Source organism: Puntigrus tetrazona, chromosome 8 (genome assembly GCF_018831695.1).
Source record: "Puntigrus tetrazona isolate hp1 chromosome 8, ASM1883169v1, whole genome shotgun sequence".
In the NCBI taxonomy this organism is placed as follows: Eukaryota; Metazoa; Chordata; class Actinopteri; order Cypriniformes; family Cyprinidae; genus Puntigrus; species Puntigrus tetrazona.
This window is the reverse complement of record NC_056706.1, coordinates 17,626,310-17,647,030: the sequence shown is the minus strand read 5'-3', so window position 1 is coordinate 17,647,030 and position 20,721 is coordinate 17,626,310. Positions and strand designations below refer to the sequence as shown.

At 38.9% G+C, this 20,721-nt stretch overlaps 1 protein-coding gene across 3 annotated transcripts in view; it reads left to right on the top strand.

The window, feature by feature from the left end:
* The first annotated feature begins 1,519 nt into the window (after positions 1-1,519).
* The window catches only part of kcnip3a (Kv channel interacting protein 3a, calsenilin), a 44,254-nt gene continuing 25,052 nt past the window's right edge, over positions 1,520-20,721 (top strand). For all 3 annotated transcript variants that reach the window (XM_043247814.1, XM_043247813.1, XM_043247812.1), the window contains exons 1-2: positions 1,520-1,633; positions 19,827-20,001. In XM_043247814.1, coding sequence (XP_043103749.1) covers positions 1,628-1,633; positions 19,827-20,001 — 181 coding nt within the window. In that variant the 5' untranslated portion in view covers positions 1,520-1,627. The remainder of the gene's footprint in view (positions 1,634-19,826; positions 20,002-20,721) is intronic.

Here is a 20,721-nt window from a genome sequence, read left to right as displayed (position 1 = left end):
TGGTCTACCAAATTTATCGCAGGTGCTTTTCCATTGCTGTTTTTTGTCTTTGCTATAGTTCACAGTAAAAGGCAAAGTGTTTTACAAAATAGATGTCTCTTTTCTATTTTGCCTGTGTCTTGTGTCACTTTGAGCAGTGTCATCATGCAAGATGGATAGTGTGTCTATGCGTCTAACCCACTGAGACTGCTGTTCCACCTGCAAACAAGAACTGACTGTAATGTTCTTCTGGTTCCTTGGCAGAGAGTGCAAGTGACGTCACGGGGGGGGGCTGACAGTGCATGCGATGTCCCAGAGGACAGAGAGTGCATGTAATATCACAGAGCGTGTATAAGGCTGCCCGCAGATCCTCAGCCACAAGCATGTCTATCTAAGCGTCCAGACGTGCTATTAGTGGAAGCGGTGCAAATTGATTCACTGGCTCGTTACTGCACAGAGAATTCTCCCGAAGACTTTTAATTATGGTTTGAGAAACACCTCTGGTCTTTTTTAGCCTTTGGTCAATGCACAGCAGCTCCTAACAAACGATTAGCACTGGCTTTATGGGCTTTGCAACTGCGCCACGCTTGTAGCAGTATTGCTGCAAGGTTTAGTACGTATACCACGTGCAATATGCTTTACTGTAGCAGTACTGTATATCACTTGTTCACCAATGGATCCTCTGCAGTGGATGGGTGCCATCGGAATGAGAATCCGCAAACCGCGTGTGGTTGGCTTTTTTTTTTTTTTAAATCATTGCTTCTGAAAAAATCTTGCCTGAATCTGGAGATTAATGTGCACAGATCAAGCACCATTTACAAGGGAAGGCAGTCACAACATGGGGATGGACTTTAGTGGAAGAAGCTTTGTTATGAATTATAGACTTGTATTTTGGTTTGTTTTCAACTGTGATGTTTTTTCCTCCCCCCCCAGCAGTTTGGACTCTCATTCCGACGGCACCCATTAACTACAGAGGATCAATTGGTGAGCAAGCAATGTATTGCTAAATTCCACCACATCTGTTCAATCAAGAAACAAATTCGTCTACATTTTGGATCGCCTGAGAGGTGCATAAATCAGCAGAAAACTTCAAATGGAAGAAGCTTGCTGGATAAAGCAACAAAGTAAAGTCATGTTGACGAACGATGTAAAGACAGTACTGCCATCGAAATGCTTATTACGGATCATGTCGTAATCCTACCCTTCTGTATACCAAAAAATCGAATTCGAAAACTGGAACAAAACACACCCTAACACAGCTAATGCGTTTTAACCATCTCTATGTTTTCACCATAAGGCTTTAACTTTATTGTCACTTTATGGTCTGAACTTGGAGCTATCCTAATCTGCCAGCGGAGGTTTATATGCTTATTTCTTAATCTGCCGAGATAATAAATGACTTCGAATGGATAAAGCCACAGACACATTTCATCCAATCTGTCTGGGCGCTCACGCTCTTGACACACACACACACACACACACACACACACACACACTCACAAGAGAGGAGAGAGGAGAGGAGAGAGAGGCTTTGGGCATTCCCACATTCCACTTGACAGATCTGCGCGGTGAAGCTGCTGCTCCTGTAGTGAGTGGAAGAAACGCATATTCTCCTCAGCGCTCGAGGAGGATTCATCACGAGAGCACAATGCAGGTGAGGAACCGATCGCATCACCTTTATTCCTAACGGCTGTCTTTTTTAGGGAACATTGCAAAACAAGCTGCGTGGCGTCAAGCGGCAAGTCTGAATGATATACGGTGGAATTAATAAACACTAATAAATTAGAAAAAAAAAACTCCAAATCTGCTGGCATTTATAACCTTTACGGTCTTTCGCCGAATGAGAGACCGAGTTGATAGTTATATAATTCGCTCGAACTGTGGCTCGCGCGTCCTCCTCGGAGCGCGCGAGGTCGCGGTGTCGGTCATCGCGTCCGTTTGAGTTTGCGTCGTGTATAATGCGTATCATCATGCAGGCTACAGTACATCGTTATTATATCGGGCAGTGATGATGACTGACTCTCCGCGGCACTTGTAGACCTCTACAGAACGGAGATGGTTCGCGCGCGCGCGCTTCAAAGCCCTTCGAGTGCCCCTGCAATTTAGTCTAATACTCACGGGTGGAAAAATCTCTTCAAAAGGAACGACACGCTCTTTTTAGCGAAGAGGGGAAACGCGGAGAGTTAGAGGAATAAAAAGTTGTCCAGAAACATACCACTGGGTCGATTAAGGTCGCGTAAATTTCGAGAGCATTGCGCGCGAGCCTCTGTAGATAAGAGGCTTATTCCCAGATTTTATTTATTTTTGCCCATTTTTTTTTTTTCTTTCTCGATTTCGTGTCCTCTCGGTTTGGGGAATATGAGCGCACCTCGTGTTATGATGGTTCTGCGAAACCGAAATCCTGTTTGTTTATCTTTTAATGATTGGGGTGATGTGCAGGTTTTGATTTGGACCTCGAGGATTATCTAATGTGATGAACGGGTGGCTTCATACTGTTGACTCGTGTTTGTGAGTCAGAGGGTTTCAAGCTGATGAGTTTTGAACCTTGTGATGAAGATGGTGGCTTCTAGCCGTGAGAATCCTTCTCGCTCACCACATGAAAGGTTTGACATTTAAAAGGTACAATCATTTGTTTATGTCAGCTTTGAAATAATTGTGCGGATTAAATTCTGCTGGACCCTAGGGAGCAGCCCGAAGCGCTTCCCGAGAGCTTTGATCTAAAACGTGATGTAAAAACTAGATTTATCATTGTTCTCTGATGATAATGAGTACTATGCTTTTTTTGGAGACGACTGATTTTGAAGGGTGTAGAGATGGGAGATAAAGTCATCAGTCATCAGGCAGTTTTCATTCAGCTTCTAAATAATGCCATTACTCCTATATTATTTGTCATGATTTCTCAATACATCGCTGACATGAGACGGTTCACCCAAAAATAAAAACTGAACTAGTATGACTTTTACCTTTTGCAGTGCCAGTTGCAGACATTAAGATGGTGAAGTTCTTTGAAATTTATAGGTTGTAAATTTCTCCTTTGTAGAAATCACAGTCCAACATTGACTTTTCTCAACACTGATACACACTCAGATGATGCCACCCCAGGCAAGAGCCTGCCTAGAAACAACCCTCACTACCAAATAAAGAAATAAATAATAAAAAAATAGGCTTATTTTACTTAATATTGTTGTCTTTTTTTTCACCACTAAATATCGAAATAATGCACGTGCCATATCGGCTTGTTTCTAACCCCCCCACTGGCAGAAAATGTAACTTGTTTTAATCAAAATGCAGAGAGAGAATGTTCATGTTGCTCTTTTACGTACTATATATCATAAAAATGCACAAAAACAATGAAATCGGCTTGAAAATGGCTTCGTTTATGAAGTACATTTTGATTGATTGATATAAACAGCATGTTTTCTCTGAAGCAGAACAGTTAGCAAACTCTTCTATCTCAGCACAGATAATATTCTAAAAATAAAAGACGATTCAAAAAATATAAATTTAATATTATGCATCTACCAGTACAATAGTGAGTGGAAAAAAAAAAAGAAATACGTGACACATTTTAATACATAATAATTTAAACACACACACACACACACGGTCCCTCACTTTTGGGATTCAGTGTCTAAATGATTGAAAACCCCTGTTCTAAGAGACCTAATTTTGGTCATAACTCTTTTTGCCTCAACAGCGTAGCTCTAATCTTTTTTTCAGTTGCGTACGCGCAGACCTGCTGGCTGAACGACAGTTTGACACGATTACAAAAACGGATGTGCCACCAATTATGAAGATGATCATTTTCATGCGTGCCGTCATTCGCTTAAAAAATATGACGTCGAGCTTTTGTAAGGGAGAGGGTTTTCAGATCGTCTTTGTCTCTCTTTGTGTCCGTATTAATATCGGTGATCAAAACCTTTTTAATTTGTGTCCGTAGATTTCATCAAAGCGTATGTCAGGGCCACGTCGCCCTCGTGGCACATAGAAACCAAACACCGTTCCTCAGCCGTTCACGGCAAATCAATTGATATAGATTAGGTTCTTTCATTAAGGGTAATTCAATGTCCCCTCACACGCACAACCTCGCAGTGCCCTGGTCTCAATAGGGTCCAGGTGAGTGAGTAGCTGAATAATAAATAATTTGGGGAGGTGTGTAATCCATACTACTGCTAAAGTGAAAGGGGAAGGAAATGCCTGGAAAGAGGGAACGGAATAACACGGTTGCCGCTGTGAACCGGAGCTGGCGCTACCGGCACCGGCAAGGGCTCGTTTATCCCCTGATGAGCATGATTGAAAGTGTTCGGAGTGAGGTCAGTACTTTTCCTCTGTTTACGAGCGTATGTGTGTTCACATGAGATCGAGATTGCCGTTCGAGGATCAGGGAGCTGTGGAGCCACGCTGTAGTCCTCCGACTGAGCTGAAAGAGAACTTTCTTTGGCCTGCTTCGCCGTAACTGAATTGGCCGACTGCAGTGCGCTGCTTGGCCTCGCTTCTCTGAGTTTTAATCAGCCTGTGGTTCTGAATTTTAAGTCAGTGCAAGCCTAGAACCTGGAACGGCGATACACGCCGCCCTGAATTAAACAAGAAACATAAATTGGAAGAATGTAGACGGAATGCTAAGCGAAGAATCAGCGAGTGCAGTATAGGCTGGAGGGCCTCTTGAATTAATGCTGTTGTGCTCCGTGCATGAGCAAGTGAGATATACAGTATCTCAGAATAAAGATGTTAATCGATATTAATGATGATATAATATGCTTATTTCTTTATGCATATGGCAAATAAACACGGTAGATGCTCAATAATTGAACAGATTAATATTACAACTACATTATATTCCTAACCCAGATGGCGGCACAGACATGGCACAAGGCCTGGAGATGTATGACTGAAGCTTTGTCAGCCATGTGTCGCTAATTATGATAAATATGCTACTGTACTTAGATCAAACAAAGCGATTGCGTTGTATTTTTCAAGTTACAGCAAAATCTCCTGTGTCTGTAGTCTTTTCATGTAGGAGGACAGACCCGCCGGCTGTTAGAAGTAGATGAGAAATGGTGCACGTTCTCCATTGACTATAAGCTGTCCCTGTAGACCCATTATCAACAGACCTGCGAGTACAGCTGGGCAGAGACAGCATGCCAAAAGCATTACTGAAAGAGGTTTTTTTAGCGTGCCATTCAATAAACAGCGCTCCTCAGAGAGACACCGTTTGCTTTGCGTCAAGCACGCATAGAGTTCAAAGTGACGTGACGTATTTTGTATCATGCATGTGTGGTATATGGAGACGCTTCCACGCATGTAAATATGCGACACGTTTCTGATCAAATATGAATGATGTTAGGGGTAAACGAATGTGAAGATTCCGCAGATCTATCTGTGTAGATAGATGTGGTATACGCTGATATTCGGTCTAAAAAATAATATTAAATCTCTCAAAACAAAGTTTCAAAGCAAAAGGCTTCCTGTGGTTTTGCATCAAAAAAACATCCGAAAATGAAGAACTTAAGACTGCCGTAAATATTATTATTGTAATTTAAAATTTTAATGTAAAATAAAATACTTATTATTATGTAAAAATAATAACAAGTTATTATACTGACATTTTTTGGCTAAATTTTCTTTTAATTTTATAGAAGAATATTACAATAATAATATTTCTTATTTAGTTTTAACATAGTAATTTAATTTGATTTATTAATAATAATAATAAGTATTATTATTAATATTGTTTAAATATTATATTACTGATATATTAAAGCTACATTTCTACATAATCACAAAATACTTTCCAAAAAGCGCTACAAATAGACAAAGCAAGCATTTCTGCAATTCAGTTTTTCCCTAAATCAGTTTTGTTTAGGCATTACAACATTATAATGTGTACTATAAAAAAATGGAAAAATTCCTACGTTTTCCTACTTGTTGCTTTGCACTTTTTTTGTTAGAAATGTTTTATTTTTAGTCAAGTTTTTTAAATGATCTAATCCTTTTTTACGATCTAAATATTCTTACAAATTAAATGTTTATAGTCATTTGGAAGTTTGTAGACCTTCTTGCATTTTCATGCTGTTACATTATGATTCTATATTCAGTCGCATAAAATGGTCTTTAAAATGACAATACTATCGTTTATCGCAATTAGGCGTTATCGTGACAGGCCAATTATTGTAAAATTATTAGTGTTATTATAGATTCGCTTTTTAAAGAAGTAGTTCTTTCAAAATTACAGGCTACTGACAAGGAAGAAATTGTTGAAAAAAGTATTCTTGTAGCTTCATAAAAGTCACACGGAGAATTTGAACAATGTCCTTACTGCCATTTTGGGCCTTGAACATGTCAGTTGCATTGCTATCATTGCTATATGCAGGGTCAGAAAACTCAGATTTCTTCCAAAATATCTTATAATGTGTTCTGAAGTTGATCTTTTACAGATTTAATGATTATTGACAAAGTTTTTATTAACCCTAATGTTTTTTTCTACAAAACTGCATTGATTCTTTACAGTATGTCTTCATTCACCCCCTGTAGCCATGCTATTATGGAAGGATAATAATTAGACTACTTTTGAACAAAAATGCCCGCCCATCACAAAGTTTGGAAGAGCAAGGAAAATGAACGAGTAAACAAATGAGTAAAACATGGACTAATTTTCATTTTTGAGTGAAATATCCCTTTAAGTGGCAAATGTAAAACTTATATACAGCATATAATTAAATATCCGACAATAGCCAATATGATAAATAATCTGCTACCAGCCATTAAATCCATTTAGTACTGATATATTGCGGCTCACTAAAGACATTGAAGTGAAAATGGTGGAGGACTGTATGTATGCACAAATGGATGAAATCGCTTGGAGCCATTTGTGCATACAAACAAGGTACACTGCCCAGAACAATTGCTTTCACTGCCCCCCACTGTTCCCTGCAGCGAGACACACTCATTCACACACTCACACACACACACACACACACACACACACTGTAATAAATAGATGTGCTTCCCTAGAAGACCTGCAACCCTACCCAGACATGCATATGGAGCTGCCGTCCACCCACTCACAGATGCAGAAGCTCCATAAAGCACAGAGAAGCATGCACTCTTTTTCCTCATAGAGACACACAGCCACAAATAGCATCTCGGCACCTTAATGCACACTACGCCTCTCTCTCGCTGACTATCGAGGGTTACTGTAGTCACGCTAGTCCACTATCACAAGAACGGAGGAACGCCAAGACTGATCCTCTCTGAAAAGGTCATTACTCCCTTTGTGGGGAATCACGGACGAGGCATTTCTCCGGAGGCAGGGGCACGTCGAGGCATCCGAATGTTTGAATTTCATGAAAGGGGAGAGGAAGCTTTGAAATCAATCCCTTTCTTGTCCCTTTGTCCCCATCTGTGCAACTCCAAATCTTCACCTCGGGAACAGCCCGGTCTGTTTTCTCTGTTTTCCATCCAACTTTTCAATCAGCCTCTCATTTAGGCCGACAAAACAATGCCAGACATCTCACAATCCAATCAATCGGCGATCAGTTAGGATCAGGTCTTCCGAGATTCCAAGCCCACCATCAGGATTTAGAGGCTTTCCGTGTCGATTAATTTTGTCTAATCCTGAAGGACGGAGGCCGAGTGAAATAGACTTGTGCTATATAACAGAGCGAATGTTTCGTAAGGGGATTTTACAGGTTGCGAAAGCCATTTGGGATTCAAATCGCTGCCGTTGTTTTTCCCGGGACGCTGATTCTACCTATAAGTGCTTTTCCCTTGAAGTTTTCGCTGTTAAATGTTTATCTCAGAAAGGAGATTTTTTTGCTTCATTTTTAATATACATTACAGGGGTTGGGCGGTCCTGAGCTGGATGATTGATGGAGCAGCGTGCTTGTGGTAGATCAGAGCGATTATATAAGAGACGGGATGTAACAAGGCAACATTCACATTCTGCGTTTGATATTTAGGGAAACACCGTGTCTCTCATTGTAACGGATCGCGGGTACAGAGAGAACAGAGAGTCAGAGAGAGGAACCGGGGAAATGATGTACAGGAAAAGAGACAGGGAGGTTGTTTTTAGGAAAAGCAATACAGATACTAGTGGAGAGGAGCGAGGAGGGGAAGATGGAGAGATATGTTATCTGACATCAGGCGTGGGAGGACAGGAAGCGAGTATGGGAAGGGAGAGATTGACAGCCAAAGATATTGAGCGGGAAAGGCTGGAGTTGGAGCAGGTATCAGGAGGAATAAAGGAGAGGGAAATAGATCGCGGAAGATGGAGAGATTATACGCTGCTTTCAGCTTTATTTTGTGAGGGTGAGTTGGTGTCTGTGAAAAGGCGGCGAACGCAGTGTATCATTTACAGTACAGAGACTGACGGCAGGGATCGAGGAGCAGCAGGTGTGTGAGCTGATTGCGGGATCTCTCTCTCTGTCTCTCTGTCTCTCTGTCTCAGGGGGGAGAATGTGCACGGGGTGGTCTCAGCTAAAAATAAACTCCTACATGTCCGGTGCTCGAGGGCCCATCATTGAAAGCTGCAACAAGTCAGGACTAGATGCCAGTCAGAGCAAATAGCGATGGACTGATTTATCAGGCTTATTTAGCTAGTTGTAAGGGAACAACTTGGCTGATACTCACGCCAGCTCATTCCGATTATAAACCAATCCAAAGTTTCTGGATATAAATTTTTTTAGACAACCAATAAACAACCTTTAGCAACAAAATAATGTAATTGGGCAGCAAATAGATTTACTAAATCAGTATCGATAATTTTGCTGATGTGACGTTCAAATACCGAATTTATTACAATTCTTAATTAAATATAATATGATATTTAGTCCAACTTTTATTTATTATTTTTTTTAATAGTGGAGCATTTCAGTGTGCAAGTTACATTGTTATGCTAAAAGGTGGCAACATGTGACATAACATGATCTTAATGCGCGAGTCAATAAAGTGATTCAAAATAGTGAACAAATGTATGAATTTTGAGTGAGTCATTTAATCATTCACTCAACCGATTAATTCAAAAACGCTGAATATTTCAAGAACGAAACAAAAGTTTTATGAACGAGTAATCGATTAATACACTTTATTTATTCCAAAACTTGGAATCATTTGTAAAGGTATATTAGTTTCTTATCTTGCGTGCGTGCATAGCGGCCATTCAAAACCTCATATCCATGATTAATAACCAGTCCGTATGTGGTTTTATCCTTTGATCATTTGTATCCTTAAAAATTGTTAGCAAGCTCTTATATAACAGTTGGAGTAATTGTTTGTTTTTGTTTAGTTGGCCGCGCGTGTTTATGTGAAGGGGGGTGAGTATCTCATGCGTGATCTGAAGAAGCACTTACTGTATATCACAGAGCCCTTGACTTGTACTGAATAATTGATTCATCTAGCAGCATCCTTTCCTCACTTGCTCTCTCTCACTCTTTCTCAGTGTTTAAGGTGGAAGTTATAACGGCTCTTTGAAAGACCAAGCCTTTAGGCTTGTCTTGAGTCAAAGGGCTGTGGTGCGTTAAGCGGAACATAAAAGCCGACTTTATATTATGAGATATAGCACTATGACTGGTAAAGCCTGGCGGGGTAGAGCTATCTCTTTATCAAAACCCTGCTCCGCTATTCTTTGACCTCCTCTGTCCATCTTTTTTTTTGTATAAATAAGAAATGTCACATCGTTACTTAAGGGCTGGAGATCCCTCTCAAGGACTTGTTTGATGGAAGACGATCGTGACCTTTAACTCCACGTGATCAAGCATCAGGTTCGCCACGCACGATTACAGTTGATGTTACATTTTACAGTAATGTCAGATGAAGGCCAACAGTAACCACCCACTTATTCCTCCAGGCATAATAGAGTATTTATAAAGTAAGGATCTATTCGTATGAAACACTGTGCAGCTTTTCCATTTTTTTCCAGCATGTACAATACATAGACTAGACAGACGTGTTCTGTGGTTGAATTGTAAAAAAAAAAATCTGAGAGGATGGTGTGAAGGGAGGGGTCACTATTTTTATACACTGATTACAGTTTTTCTCATTTTGAAAAGGGTTTATTTAATTTGATACGAATAATTTGTGTTTTTCTGCTTTACGTAATACACAAAACGGGTATGGTGGTTTTACAGAGGGGATGCTTTTTGTCATTTTATTTGACCATAGGGGGATGCTTCCTCAATTGGAGCCCTGGATTTGTTTGACCGTTAAACTCTCATTTTTCGCTGTGTCTTGCGCATGACATAGTGTCCTAAAAATATAATGATTTGTGCCCTGTGTCTCATATATTTGTGTGCCGCTCCTATGCTTTTATTTGTTTTCTATGTAAGACGTTGAGCACTCCAGATAAAAAAAAAGTTCAATGCACCTCTATCCTTTTGAGGAGTTTTTGTTTCGTTTCCTGCCCTGCTATTCCTTTAGTTTTCTATGTGACTTGTACTAAATTTGACCATTCTTCCCCTTTCCTTGGTCTTTTTCAATGTTGTAGGCAACGTTTTTTGGTAAAAGTTTTGTTAAAAGCATCTCTAGATCTTACTTTTTCATGTGTCTAACATTTTGTTTACCACACCGCAGAGGCTTTCCAACGTTTTTGCTATTAAACATACAGTAAATGCTAAATACACACGTTTGACCACTGCGCGCTTGGGGTCTCATGGCGCTGTTGAAAATGCATCGCTCATGTTGAAAGAAATTCAGCTTCTGCGTTTTTGTCCTTTTAATTTAAGAATGTAAAGAAACTCAGGTCCTGTACTCACTATAAAGTGAGATGAGTGACACTGTATTTAAATATGGAAGAGAATCACCTTTAAATTATGAAACAGAACTTAGTCTCAAAATTGTGATAACCATATACATTTTTATTTAGCATTGATTATTTTTGACCAAAGTATGACCAAAGTCTTGTCTGTTTTTACTAAACCACCACTGACAGAAACGGAGTGCTTTGTTGAGGTTTTGCCATGTCTTATAAGCATCTTTGGGTTTGGCTAATAAAATGAGCCAGTTTATGGTGTTAATATTCAGCAGGTAAGTTTATTTTTTTATTTTGGTTTGTTCTTGTACGTTGTTTTTTGTAGCTATACCTAGTTGATTTTCTTGCACCATGCATGCATGCATACAAAGAAAGAAGACACCTAAACAACTTAGTTCAGTTTGAGGTATTTAATACTTGTAATTTGCATCGCAGAATATGGTTGTCACTTCTGTAAATTACTGAACTGTGCATAGGGAACAAGATTAAACTTTAAAAGGTCAAATGACAACTGGATTTAGCTGCAGCGTGTATATGGTCACACAGTGCTTCACAGTATTGGGTGGGCGTTTCCATGGTAACCGTGACCCATCTGATTGAGGGAGATCTATTCAGAATTATGGGTAATGTAGTTTTTCCACTAGGAATTGGGTATTGAATGTGAGGAAGCTCAGTCAGTTTCTCTGAGCTAATAATAAAGATCTTATAATTGATTATATCATCAGAGAAAGGAAAAGTAACCTCTCGCATGCTCTTAGACTTAACATTCGTCTGCTGCTCATGGAAGCAGACTCAAGGGCAGAGAGCATTATGCATGTTTGATGGTGTTTTAATGGAGCACACGGTCTTATCCAGCGGGTCCTCCTTCTCAGCACACGTGTGGCTCCACTCTCATTAATTATGTAGATTTACCCAGCATTTAATCTATATGCGGTCAATACTAAGCACTGGTTACAACAGGAGGTTAAAGAGCACTGTCTTAGGTTTTTGCTCAGAATAGCATACTACTCTACTACTTTTACTGTTTTGCAGTGTGCACAGTATGCTAATGTTTTGTGTGCTTACAATACCCTAAAGACCTTATACATAAGCAAAAAGGTGCAGTAAACAACAGTATTTGACAATGTCATTTGCTCGACTTCCCTGTTCCATTTTCAGTGAAGCTGAATCTGAATTTTCAACCGTGCATACATAATGCATTCACATACTATAAAAAATATATAAATAAAACAGTGGGCTATACTGTATATACTGCACCATTATAAGTACCTCTATTCTAAACATACAGTTTGTTGTGCGTTGCATCTTTTACTAAAAATAATTTACCTCCAAGGTATGCCGTGGGAGCCAAACCCTTGACCTTGGAGTTGCTAGAGCCACGCTTTACTGTCTGAGCTACAGAAACATTGCGTTTAAATGTGCCTGTGTGTTTGTGTGGGATTCTGAGGTTGTTTGGTTCATGTTTTTTAATGGTGACTCTGTACCTGATCTAATGCAGGAATCTTCCCTTTCTTCTGAATAAAAGCGTCTCCCTCAGGCTTTAATTATACAATCCTGCCTCTGTCTGCTTCCCTGGCATTAAATGCTAAACAAGGACACGCTTTGTGTATTTGTAAATATGTTGAATAAAGGACTGACTGGAATGGACGCGTAGTCGTTGAGTAAGTGTGTGAAGGATGACTACGATTATGATTTATAAAGGAAAAATGAGATGAGATGTGCAACTTGCAGCCATGTTGATAGGTTGTTGTGGGTGAATCCCAGTGCAGTGCTATTACTGTTGTTTTGTTTATGAACGAATTAGAGCTCTTGAATGAATCTTTTAAGAGAGTGTTTTTGTTCACGCCCATGCACTGACTCATGTTTTCGGTTCATTGTAGTGAGAGCAAATAGCATTTGAGCGCAAAAGAGCATTTCATTTAACAAATATGCTCCCAAATATGCAAAAATACAATATGTGCCACCATAACTCAACAAGATGCTGTTGACATCTTGTTCAAGAACTGATTATGTCGAACACGGACCAGCTGACCAGCTGACCAGCTGGTTTATCAAAGAACCTTTTTTATTATGAGCGTGAAGAATGTTTTATAATTTAGTCCAATGGAAAGTTTCGAATGGATGTTAAAGGCTCTCTACTGAACCATTTGCTTATTATCCACAACTTGACACATTGCTTAATGAGGTTGGACGTCACGTTTGATAAAGTATATTAATTTTGTCATGTTTAATCATTTTGTCAGATAAGACTCTTATGCCTGGATTGGAATGGCGTAGACCCCTTTGAAGCTGCACTGAAACTGCAATTTGGACCTTAAACCCATTGGCCACCACTAAAGTCAACTATATGGAGAAAAATCCTGAATGTTTTCCAAAAATCTTCAACTGAAGATCTTGGATGACATGGGAAAGTTTTTAAACTGGAAGTTAACTAATCCTTTAAAAACTCCTTTGTTTCGGTCTTTGGATTATAGTATGAGATCTGTGTTCTGAGTAAGGCTGTGTGTGTTGCTATGTGGTCGCTGGGTTGCCAGGATGTTGTCAGGTTGTCGTTCATTGGACAAGACAAAAATGCCTGTATGATTACATTCAGATTCCTAATAATGACTTCATGTGATTTTTTGCTTCCCCCTTTTATAAATGAACATAGACAAGCGTGTTAAAATGCATTAAATGGCTGTTACATTTATCTTGAAGAGAAGATGAATGCTCTCGAATAAACGCACAGTAGAGGAGTAAAGCGCATTGCTAACTTCACACATTGCCTTTCTGTTTACTTTAGCCTGCGTTAAATGAGCTTTTAATGAATGTGAATTTATTTTATTCCTCCACCTGTGTCATTGAGCCTTTTCGCTCACTGTTGCTCTTTCTTTCTCCTTCCTCTCTCTTTCTTTCTCTCCCTCCCCGATGAAATGCACAGAAATAGCTATGCAAATTTTCTCCCTTCCAAAACGGTTGCATATCATCTCTATATCTTCCAATATCCCTCCGTCATTTCCCCCTTCATCTGTTTTCTTCACTCCTCCGCTCTGTCTTCCTTTCTTTTTATTGTATTTCTGTGCTCATTATGCTAATTGGAGTCAGTGTATCTAAGAACAAAATCCCCTTATTTTACTCTATATCTGTTATGCTGCTCCTCTCTCTCTTTTTCTCACTCTCTCTCTCCTTTTCTATTTATATCTCAGCGTGGTGGGAGTGTTTGGTCAGAACGTTTACACTACTCTATTTGCCTCCCTCTGTTCTCATCCTTCGCTTCGGTCCCTTATGGAAAACAAAGGTGGATCCTCCTCCCCTGCTTCTTTCATCTTGTCCTCTCGTTTGCACTGGATTCTGCATTCCGTCCGTTTCCGGTGGTTGACAGAGCCCTCAAACGCTGCTTGATCAATAATGTGGAATTAAAGCATGTGCGTGTGTTTATGTGCAAACATGTACCCATACGCATGCCTGTGCTTGACAGTGTGTGAATTGAATAGATAGAGTGTGTGTGTGTGTGTGTGTGTGTGTGTGTAGATGAGGAGTGAGGCAGACAGTGTTGGGTCAATTAGAGGGATCGAGAGAGATTATCATTGGCAAGTAGTATTACGATTATCCCACGACTGGAGCATCATGGGAAGGTTCGGGAAAAAATGAACTGAGCGGATGGAGCTACTAAAAGCTCTGAATGGCCCACACATTTTTTTATGCTGTCGCCTCTCTTGATAATTTGTCTCCTGTCAAATTCAAATGAGCTTTATTGGCATGATCGTGTGCTTGCAAAATGTTGCCAAAGCTTAATAATAACCATTACTAGCTTCTGACCGGATGGCTTTCTGAATATTCACAGATACATTCACAGTGATTTTAACACTGTTTTTGATTATTGGGTTCCCAGAGACTCTTCTGACTTTATACTTTGAAATTGCGACTTTATATCTTACTTTATCACTTACAGGTTTACAGGTTTTACTCTCAATGTGCTATAAATAAGATTGGATAGTGACTGACAGACAGACTGAAAAAGGCAATAAAATATATAGTGACATACACTATCATTCAAAAGTTTTTTTTAAAGGAATCATTTTATTCAGCGTTTTGATGCATTAAATGTTATGTTTGTAATGTAATGAGACTTATTTTAAATATGTTTTTTGAAATTTTTATTCATGAAACAATTCTGGAAAAAGCAGCACAACTGTTTTAAGCAGTGATAACAATATGACATGGTATAATATGCAGCAAAACAGCATATTAAAATCATTTCTGAAGGATCATGTGAAAACTGGAGTAATGATGCATCACCATCACAGGAATAAATAAACTTTTACAAATATATTTAGATAGAATGTAAGTTATACTGTATTATTATTTCCCAAAATTACTGTATTTGCTGTTTTGATCAAATAAATGCAGCCATGGCGTGCATGAGGACTTCTCTTACCCCAAACTTTTACATTTATTCATGATCATTATGATCAAGGAATTTAGTTATATATCAAGCTCTAATGCACAAAACTGCAAAAGAAAGAGGGTATTTAATACAGTTGACACGTTTGTATGCTTTCTCAACAAACGGGAAAGATCTGAATTGCATCATGAATTAATTCAGCAGAACAAACATGATGCAAATGTGTCTCTTCATTCTAATTCAAAGTCGTTCTAACACCTAATTTGCCATTCTTATCAGAAACGCGGTCATTAATCCCGGCGACACTTTTAATTCAGTCTTCCTAGACTTTATGTGGCGAGAGCAGCGTCTCTTCCGTTTTTAATTTAGCCGATTACGCTCGCTGTCGGGATTGAACGGCCCCTCTTCTCCAGCCCCTCACCGCAGCGGCTGACTGATGTGTCATTTTCTTTGACGGTCTCTCCCTCACCTGGTATTTAGCTCCGCTTCAAGCGATTGTGTTTCGACCCGGCTCATGCTGCTCAGCATTTACAGCATGGCCTAAACCAACCTCTCCCTGAGAGCCAAATCAATGTCTGTGTTTATCTCTATAAAAGCCCTCTCAGGATGATGACGGGCTTCTTTGTGAGTTTATGAAGAGCGAGGCGGCTCTCCAACCTCTACCTGCCATGCTTTTGTGTGTGCATGTAAAAGAGGCTTTTGTCCTACCGTTTCCTGCTCTCTCGCTCTCTGACGATCTTTTATTGATGGGGTTTTTATAGAGTTAGAGTCTGAATAATTGAGTGCCGAAAGACGAACGAGCGGCGCTCTACTGTGCAGGAACGAGGTGAAGTACAGTACGTGTCGGGGGATTCCTTTAGTAAACAGGAGCCGTCCTGGTTTTTAAAGCGTGATGGTGACAGCTGTTCCGCCATGAGGTAATCGCCAGAGGCAGGGGTTAAATCGGACTAATATAACGTGGAACCACTTCCGCCATCAAAATAACATTTACTGTCATTTCATTTTATTAGTTTGCAACAGCCCTGGTTTTTTTGCTTTCAATACACAGGGGTTTTGAAATGCCACGTTTTCCCATTCGGTTGTACAGTGTTCAAATTTCTCCTTACTTGCTCAATTTCTTCACCTAGCAAAGGTCATCCAGGAATAAAACACTGTGTTCAGTATTATATAGCCCAATTACGGGCTCTTCCGGTGACTATTCTGCAATAAGAAATATTCTTTAAAGGTGAATTCAGAATTTAGTCTATTCTGCTATTATGTGAAATGGGAACTTTTAGACTTTTTAATGATTTTGTACGTTTTTATGCTTCCAAAGGCTGCATTTATCTGATCAAAAACTGTAAAAAAATAAAACACTCATGAAATTTAGAGTGGTTGTTTTCTATTGTAATGCAGAAAATAGCTTTCTCTTGGTATAATGGTAATGCGATAATGTGTATTTTTACCAATGTGGCTTGAGAGACCATTACCATTGAGTGTTGACTGATAAGGGGACGCCCTTCCCCTTGCTGCCTGATCACAGTTACAGCACTGTAACATGGCCTGAGATGCAGACAGGAATCAAAGAAAAGACTGATGATGATTGATTTTACAGTATTTAAATGGACTACTGTACAGTCATTTGTTTCTGATATGTCTTCTTGCAGTTCTCATTCAGTGTAGTTTCTTTTAAAGGGAGAGTTTCCCCAAAAATTGGCCCAAGAATTACTCCCTTTCAAACCATCCTATATGACCTTCTTGTTTCAGATGAATATAATCAAAGTTATGCTGAAAAAACTTCCCAAAAAGCATTTAAGTAACTTCCAAACTTCCAAAACTTCTAAGCTTTATAATAGCATTGAACAGGGTAGTAGAGAACAGTACTTCACATGACTCTGGGGGGATAATAAAGGCCTTATGAAGTGAATCAATTTATTTTTGAAAAAATACAGTAAATAAAAACAGTAATCTTTAGGTTTGGCATGTTCATCAAAGCTCCGGTGAGAAATAAAGAACGTGGAAGCAAATTACATTTTAGAAGTACAAAACAAGAAAGATGTCGGAGGATTTTGATATAAACCAAGAGAAGACTGGTTTTGCTTTGCTTGGTTCACTTGAGACCAGCATATTCTCGCTGGAAGACCACTCTCATAAATGCATGTTCTTCATTTAGTGGAAGCTAGAAATTATGGTTTATAAATACGGATATTGCTCTTACTAAAATGCATTGATTCACTTCAGAAGGCCTTTATTAACCGACTGGAGCCTGGAGTAGTTTTTATGCTGGACTTAACTGCTTCAAAATCTCCACTATTTTAAGGCTTTATAAAGTAAGGAAGAGCCATTACATATTGTGTAATATAACTTCAGTTGAATTAATTTGAAATAAGAAAGCCATATCTATGGCTTGAGGGTGAGTAAACCATGGGGTTAGTTTTTCCCAGTCATGTTCGTTCTTTGGTAACACTTTACAATAAGGTTCATTAGTTAATATTAGTTAACAAAATTAGTAAATATGAACTGAGAATGAACAATATTTCTACACCGTTTATTAATCTCAGTTGTAAATTTCAGCATTTACAAATGCATTAAAATCTCTGCACGTGAACATGAATAAACAACGAACAACTCTATTTGCATTAGCTAACATTGACAAAGATTAATGTAATCATTGCGTTGTGTAATGTTTGTTCAAGTTATTTAATACATTAACTTATGTTAACAGACGACACCTTTATTGTAAAGTGTTACCGTTTCTTCCTCTAAAATTTTCACAAAACAGTACTGTAAAACCAAAACTGTATATTCAGTAACTGCACCGAGTAGCCAAATGTAACAAAAAATGCATTTGTTCCTCTCAGCTTTCCACAAATCATCAATAAGAGTGAGCAGCACCCACAGCGTGAAGCTCAAAGCAATGAGTCGCTCTTAATAACAAAATAAGACATCTTCACACGGCACCCGCAGCGTGAGAGAAAATAACGCTCATTTTTTGGTTTGTTTTTTTCTAAACAAGATGTGGAGAATACGCGATTAATGGTTAAGATCTGTTGCAACAGTGATGTAACGTTCGTGTTGTTGTGTGTGTGTGTGTGTGTGTGTGTGTGATTAATTTTTGATTGTCCAATGCTAGATAAACAAGCAACAACAGTGAGCAGATAATGGTCAGTTTGACAAGTGCGTTTGTTAACCTTATCGTTCAGTAGAAGCTATTTTGCACACATATTGGGTCTATGTTCTGTCGGTGGGAAATGTAATCATGGTGTCCACCACAACCCTGTGAACCAATAGAATCCTTAATGAAACTGCTGTTCAAAGCAATGCTGGTATGGCTTCAGAAACAACTGGTTTTCATTACTTGTTGAGATGCTGAAATGATTCTTGGTTTTAATAAAAAAAAATTGAGCAATTGAGGAAGGCTGTGCAAGGACTAACCATACTTCCTGCCAAAATACCAGTGCGTTTATTTTTACTACTCTTTCTGTAAAAAACAATCGACTTCACAATGGTTGTGCCTAGTACCAAGTTACCAGTTTTATTGTAATAATAATAACTGAAGTATTTTTGGAAGCAATTATGGTTGCTATGATACAGTTTTGTCATTGTTAGAGAAAACACAGCTCAAATTCCCTTTTTTTTAACGCTACAGTCTCAGATGTTGAAAACGTTGACAATTTGCCTCTATATCTCATTTTGAATTTATAGTAAGTACTTCTTATTTTAAATAAGTTCTTACAATGACGGGATTCTGAGAAAGAGTGATATAATCTATAATGACAGAACATCTCATGACATAATTTCTGATTATGTCATAATCTGCCAGTGCTCTGTTATGATGTCAGTGTGGCTGATGGCAGGGCACATGATATTTTTCATATGGTTTCAGTATTTTGGCAGCAGGCTTATAGATTCAGAGGTCGATATGAAACCTTTCTATGTTTTCCATACGTGCAGCATGCCGCATGATAATTTATCATTTTGTGTGACGTATGCCGTTTTCCCCCCCCGAAATAAACAGCCCAAGGACTACAAAAGCTAATTTTAGATTCATAGACTGACGTAAACATCATTCATTCGCTTCTCCTTTGTAACAACATGACGACCTCGTGAAGATAAACATGTTTTGCTTTTTAGGTTTAAAATACGTAAAATCTGTTATTATAAACATGTCCAAAACTGCATGATCATTGTCTTATAATATGCATTTATTTTGCCTTCCTTATTTTCTTATCTTATTGTCATCTCATCATGTCTGTAAGGAAATATTTTAAGTCTACAAAAAAGTGCACCTAGTGGCAAAGAATGAATTTTTCAGCGTTTTCATTCAAACCCATGCGGAAAGACCAACAAGTGGGCATATATATATATATATATAACTATATATATATATATATATATATATATATATATATATATATATATATATATATATATATCTGTTTATTTGTCACAACCAGAAAAAAAGCGGGAACCCAAAAGAGAATTCATGTTTGAGTGACGTCGTGTTCAGAATCAGAACGCAGCAATGCCATCTGTTTACATATGCAATATTCACACCCCTGAGGATAATTATGTGTCTTCTCTGAAGTACTTCCAACACTTAGTCAAAGATCACGTTGGAATACTAGAAAGACACGTTTTGCCGTACCCGTGTTGTGGAGAATTTCATTTAACATAAGCACAAACTGAGCTGAGTGAGAAGATGCAAGCTCTTTGTCATTGTCTGTTTCTCGGTCCCAGGAGGATGGCAAGGTGGTGGATGGCAGTCTTCTGGGTGATGCCAATGGGGTGGAGCCTGGCACGGGTCGACAGAAAGAGAGCGGCAAATGGCAGAGGCCTCGATTCACGCGGAAAGCCCTCATGAGGTGCTGCCTGGTCAAATGGATCATCGCCAGCACCGGACCCAAAGAGCAAGGTAAGACGGAGAAGTGCTGGAAAGGGCACAGGAGGAAATGAGGTTTTAGGAAGGCCTGCTGATGAGGAATGTCTACATATTTGACGGTCCAGTTCCCTCGGAGCAGCCTGGGACTGTATGTCTTGTTCATAATGAATGGAGTCTCCTGCTCATCTGGGCACTTAACGGTTGGAATTGTGATTACGATGTCATTTTTATGCGATTTCCGTTTTATCTCTTGATTAGTTTATGTTTGGTTTATATTCAGGCTGCTGCTGAAATGGCTTGAAAGTGGCTTTTATTACCTGCCGAGCGGTTTGAAACGAGCCTTGGCTTGAGGTGCGGTTAATGGAGAAATATGACACACTGGACACATGCTGTCCGAAAAGAGAACATAAATTACAGTTAGATGTTTAGGAGAGGAAATGCGAGTGAAATGCTGGATTTTAAAGTGGTATTAAAACATCTGCGCAATATACATCTTTTTTTTACTAAATGATGTGAAACACTTTTGTACTGTTAGTTGCGGTGAATGTGAATAAAGCATTCAGTCTTCATGAGTGTTTGAAAATATTGTGTTTGACTGTAAAAAGGAAATCCAAGTGTCCAACAAAATCGAAACCTGTCAAGCACAAAGTCAGATGAATATGGCACCTGACAAAGTACAAAAATAATAATAATAATAATAATAATTTCGCTATTACATTCCTGATAGTTACCAGTTTTTATAGGTGTGCTTTA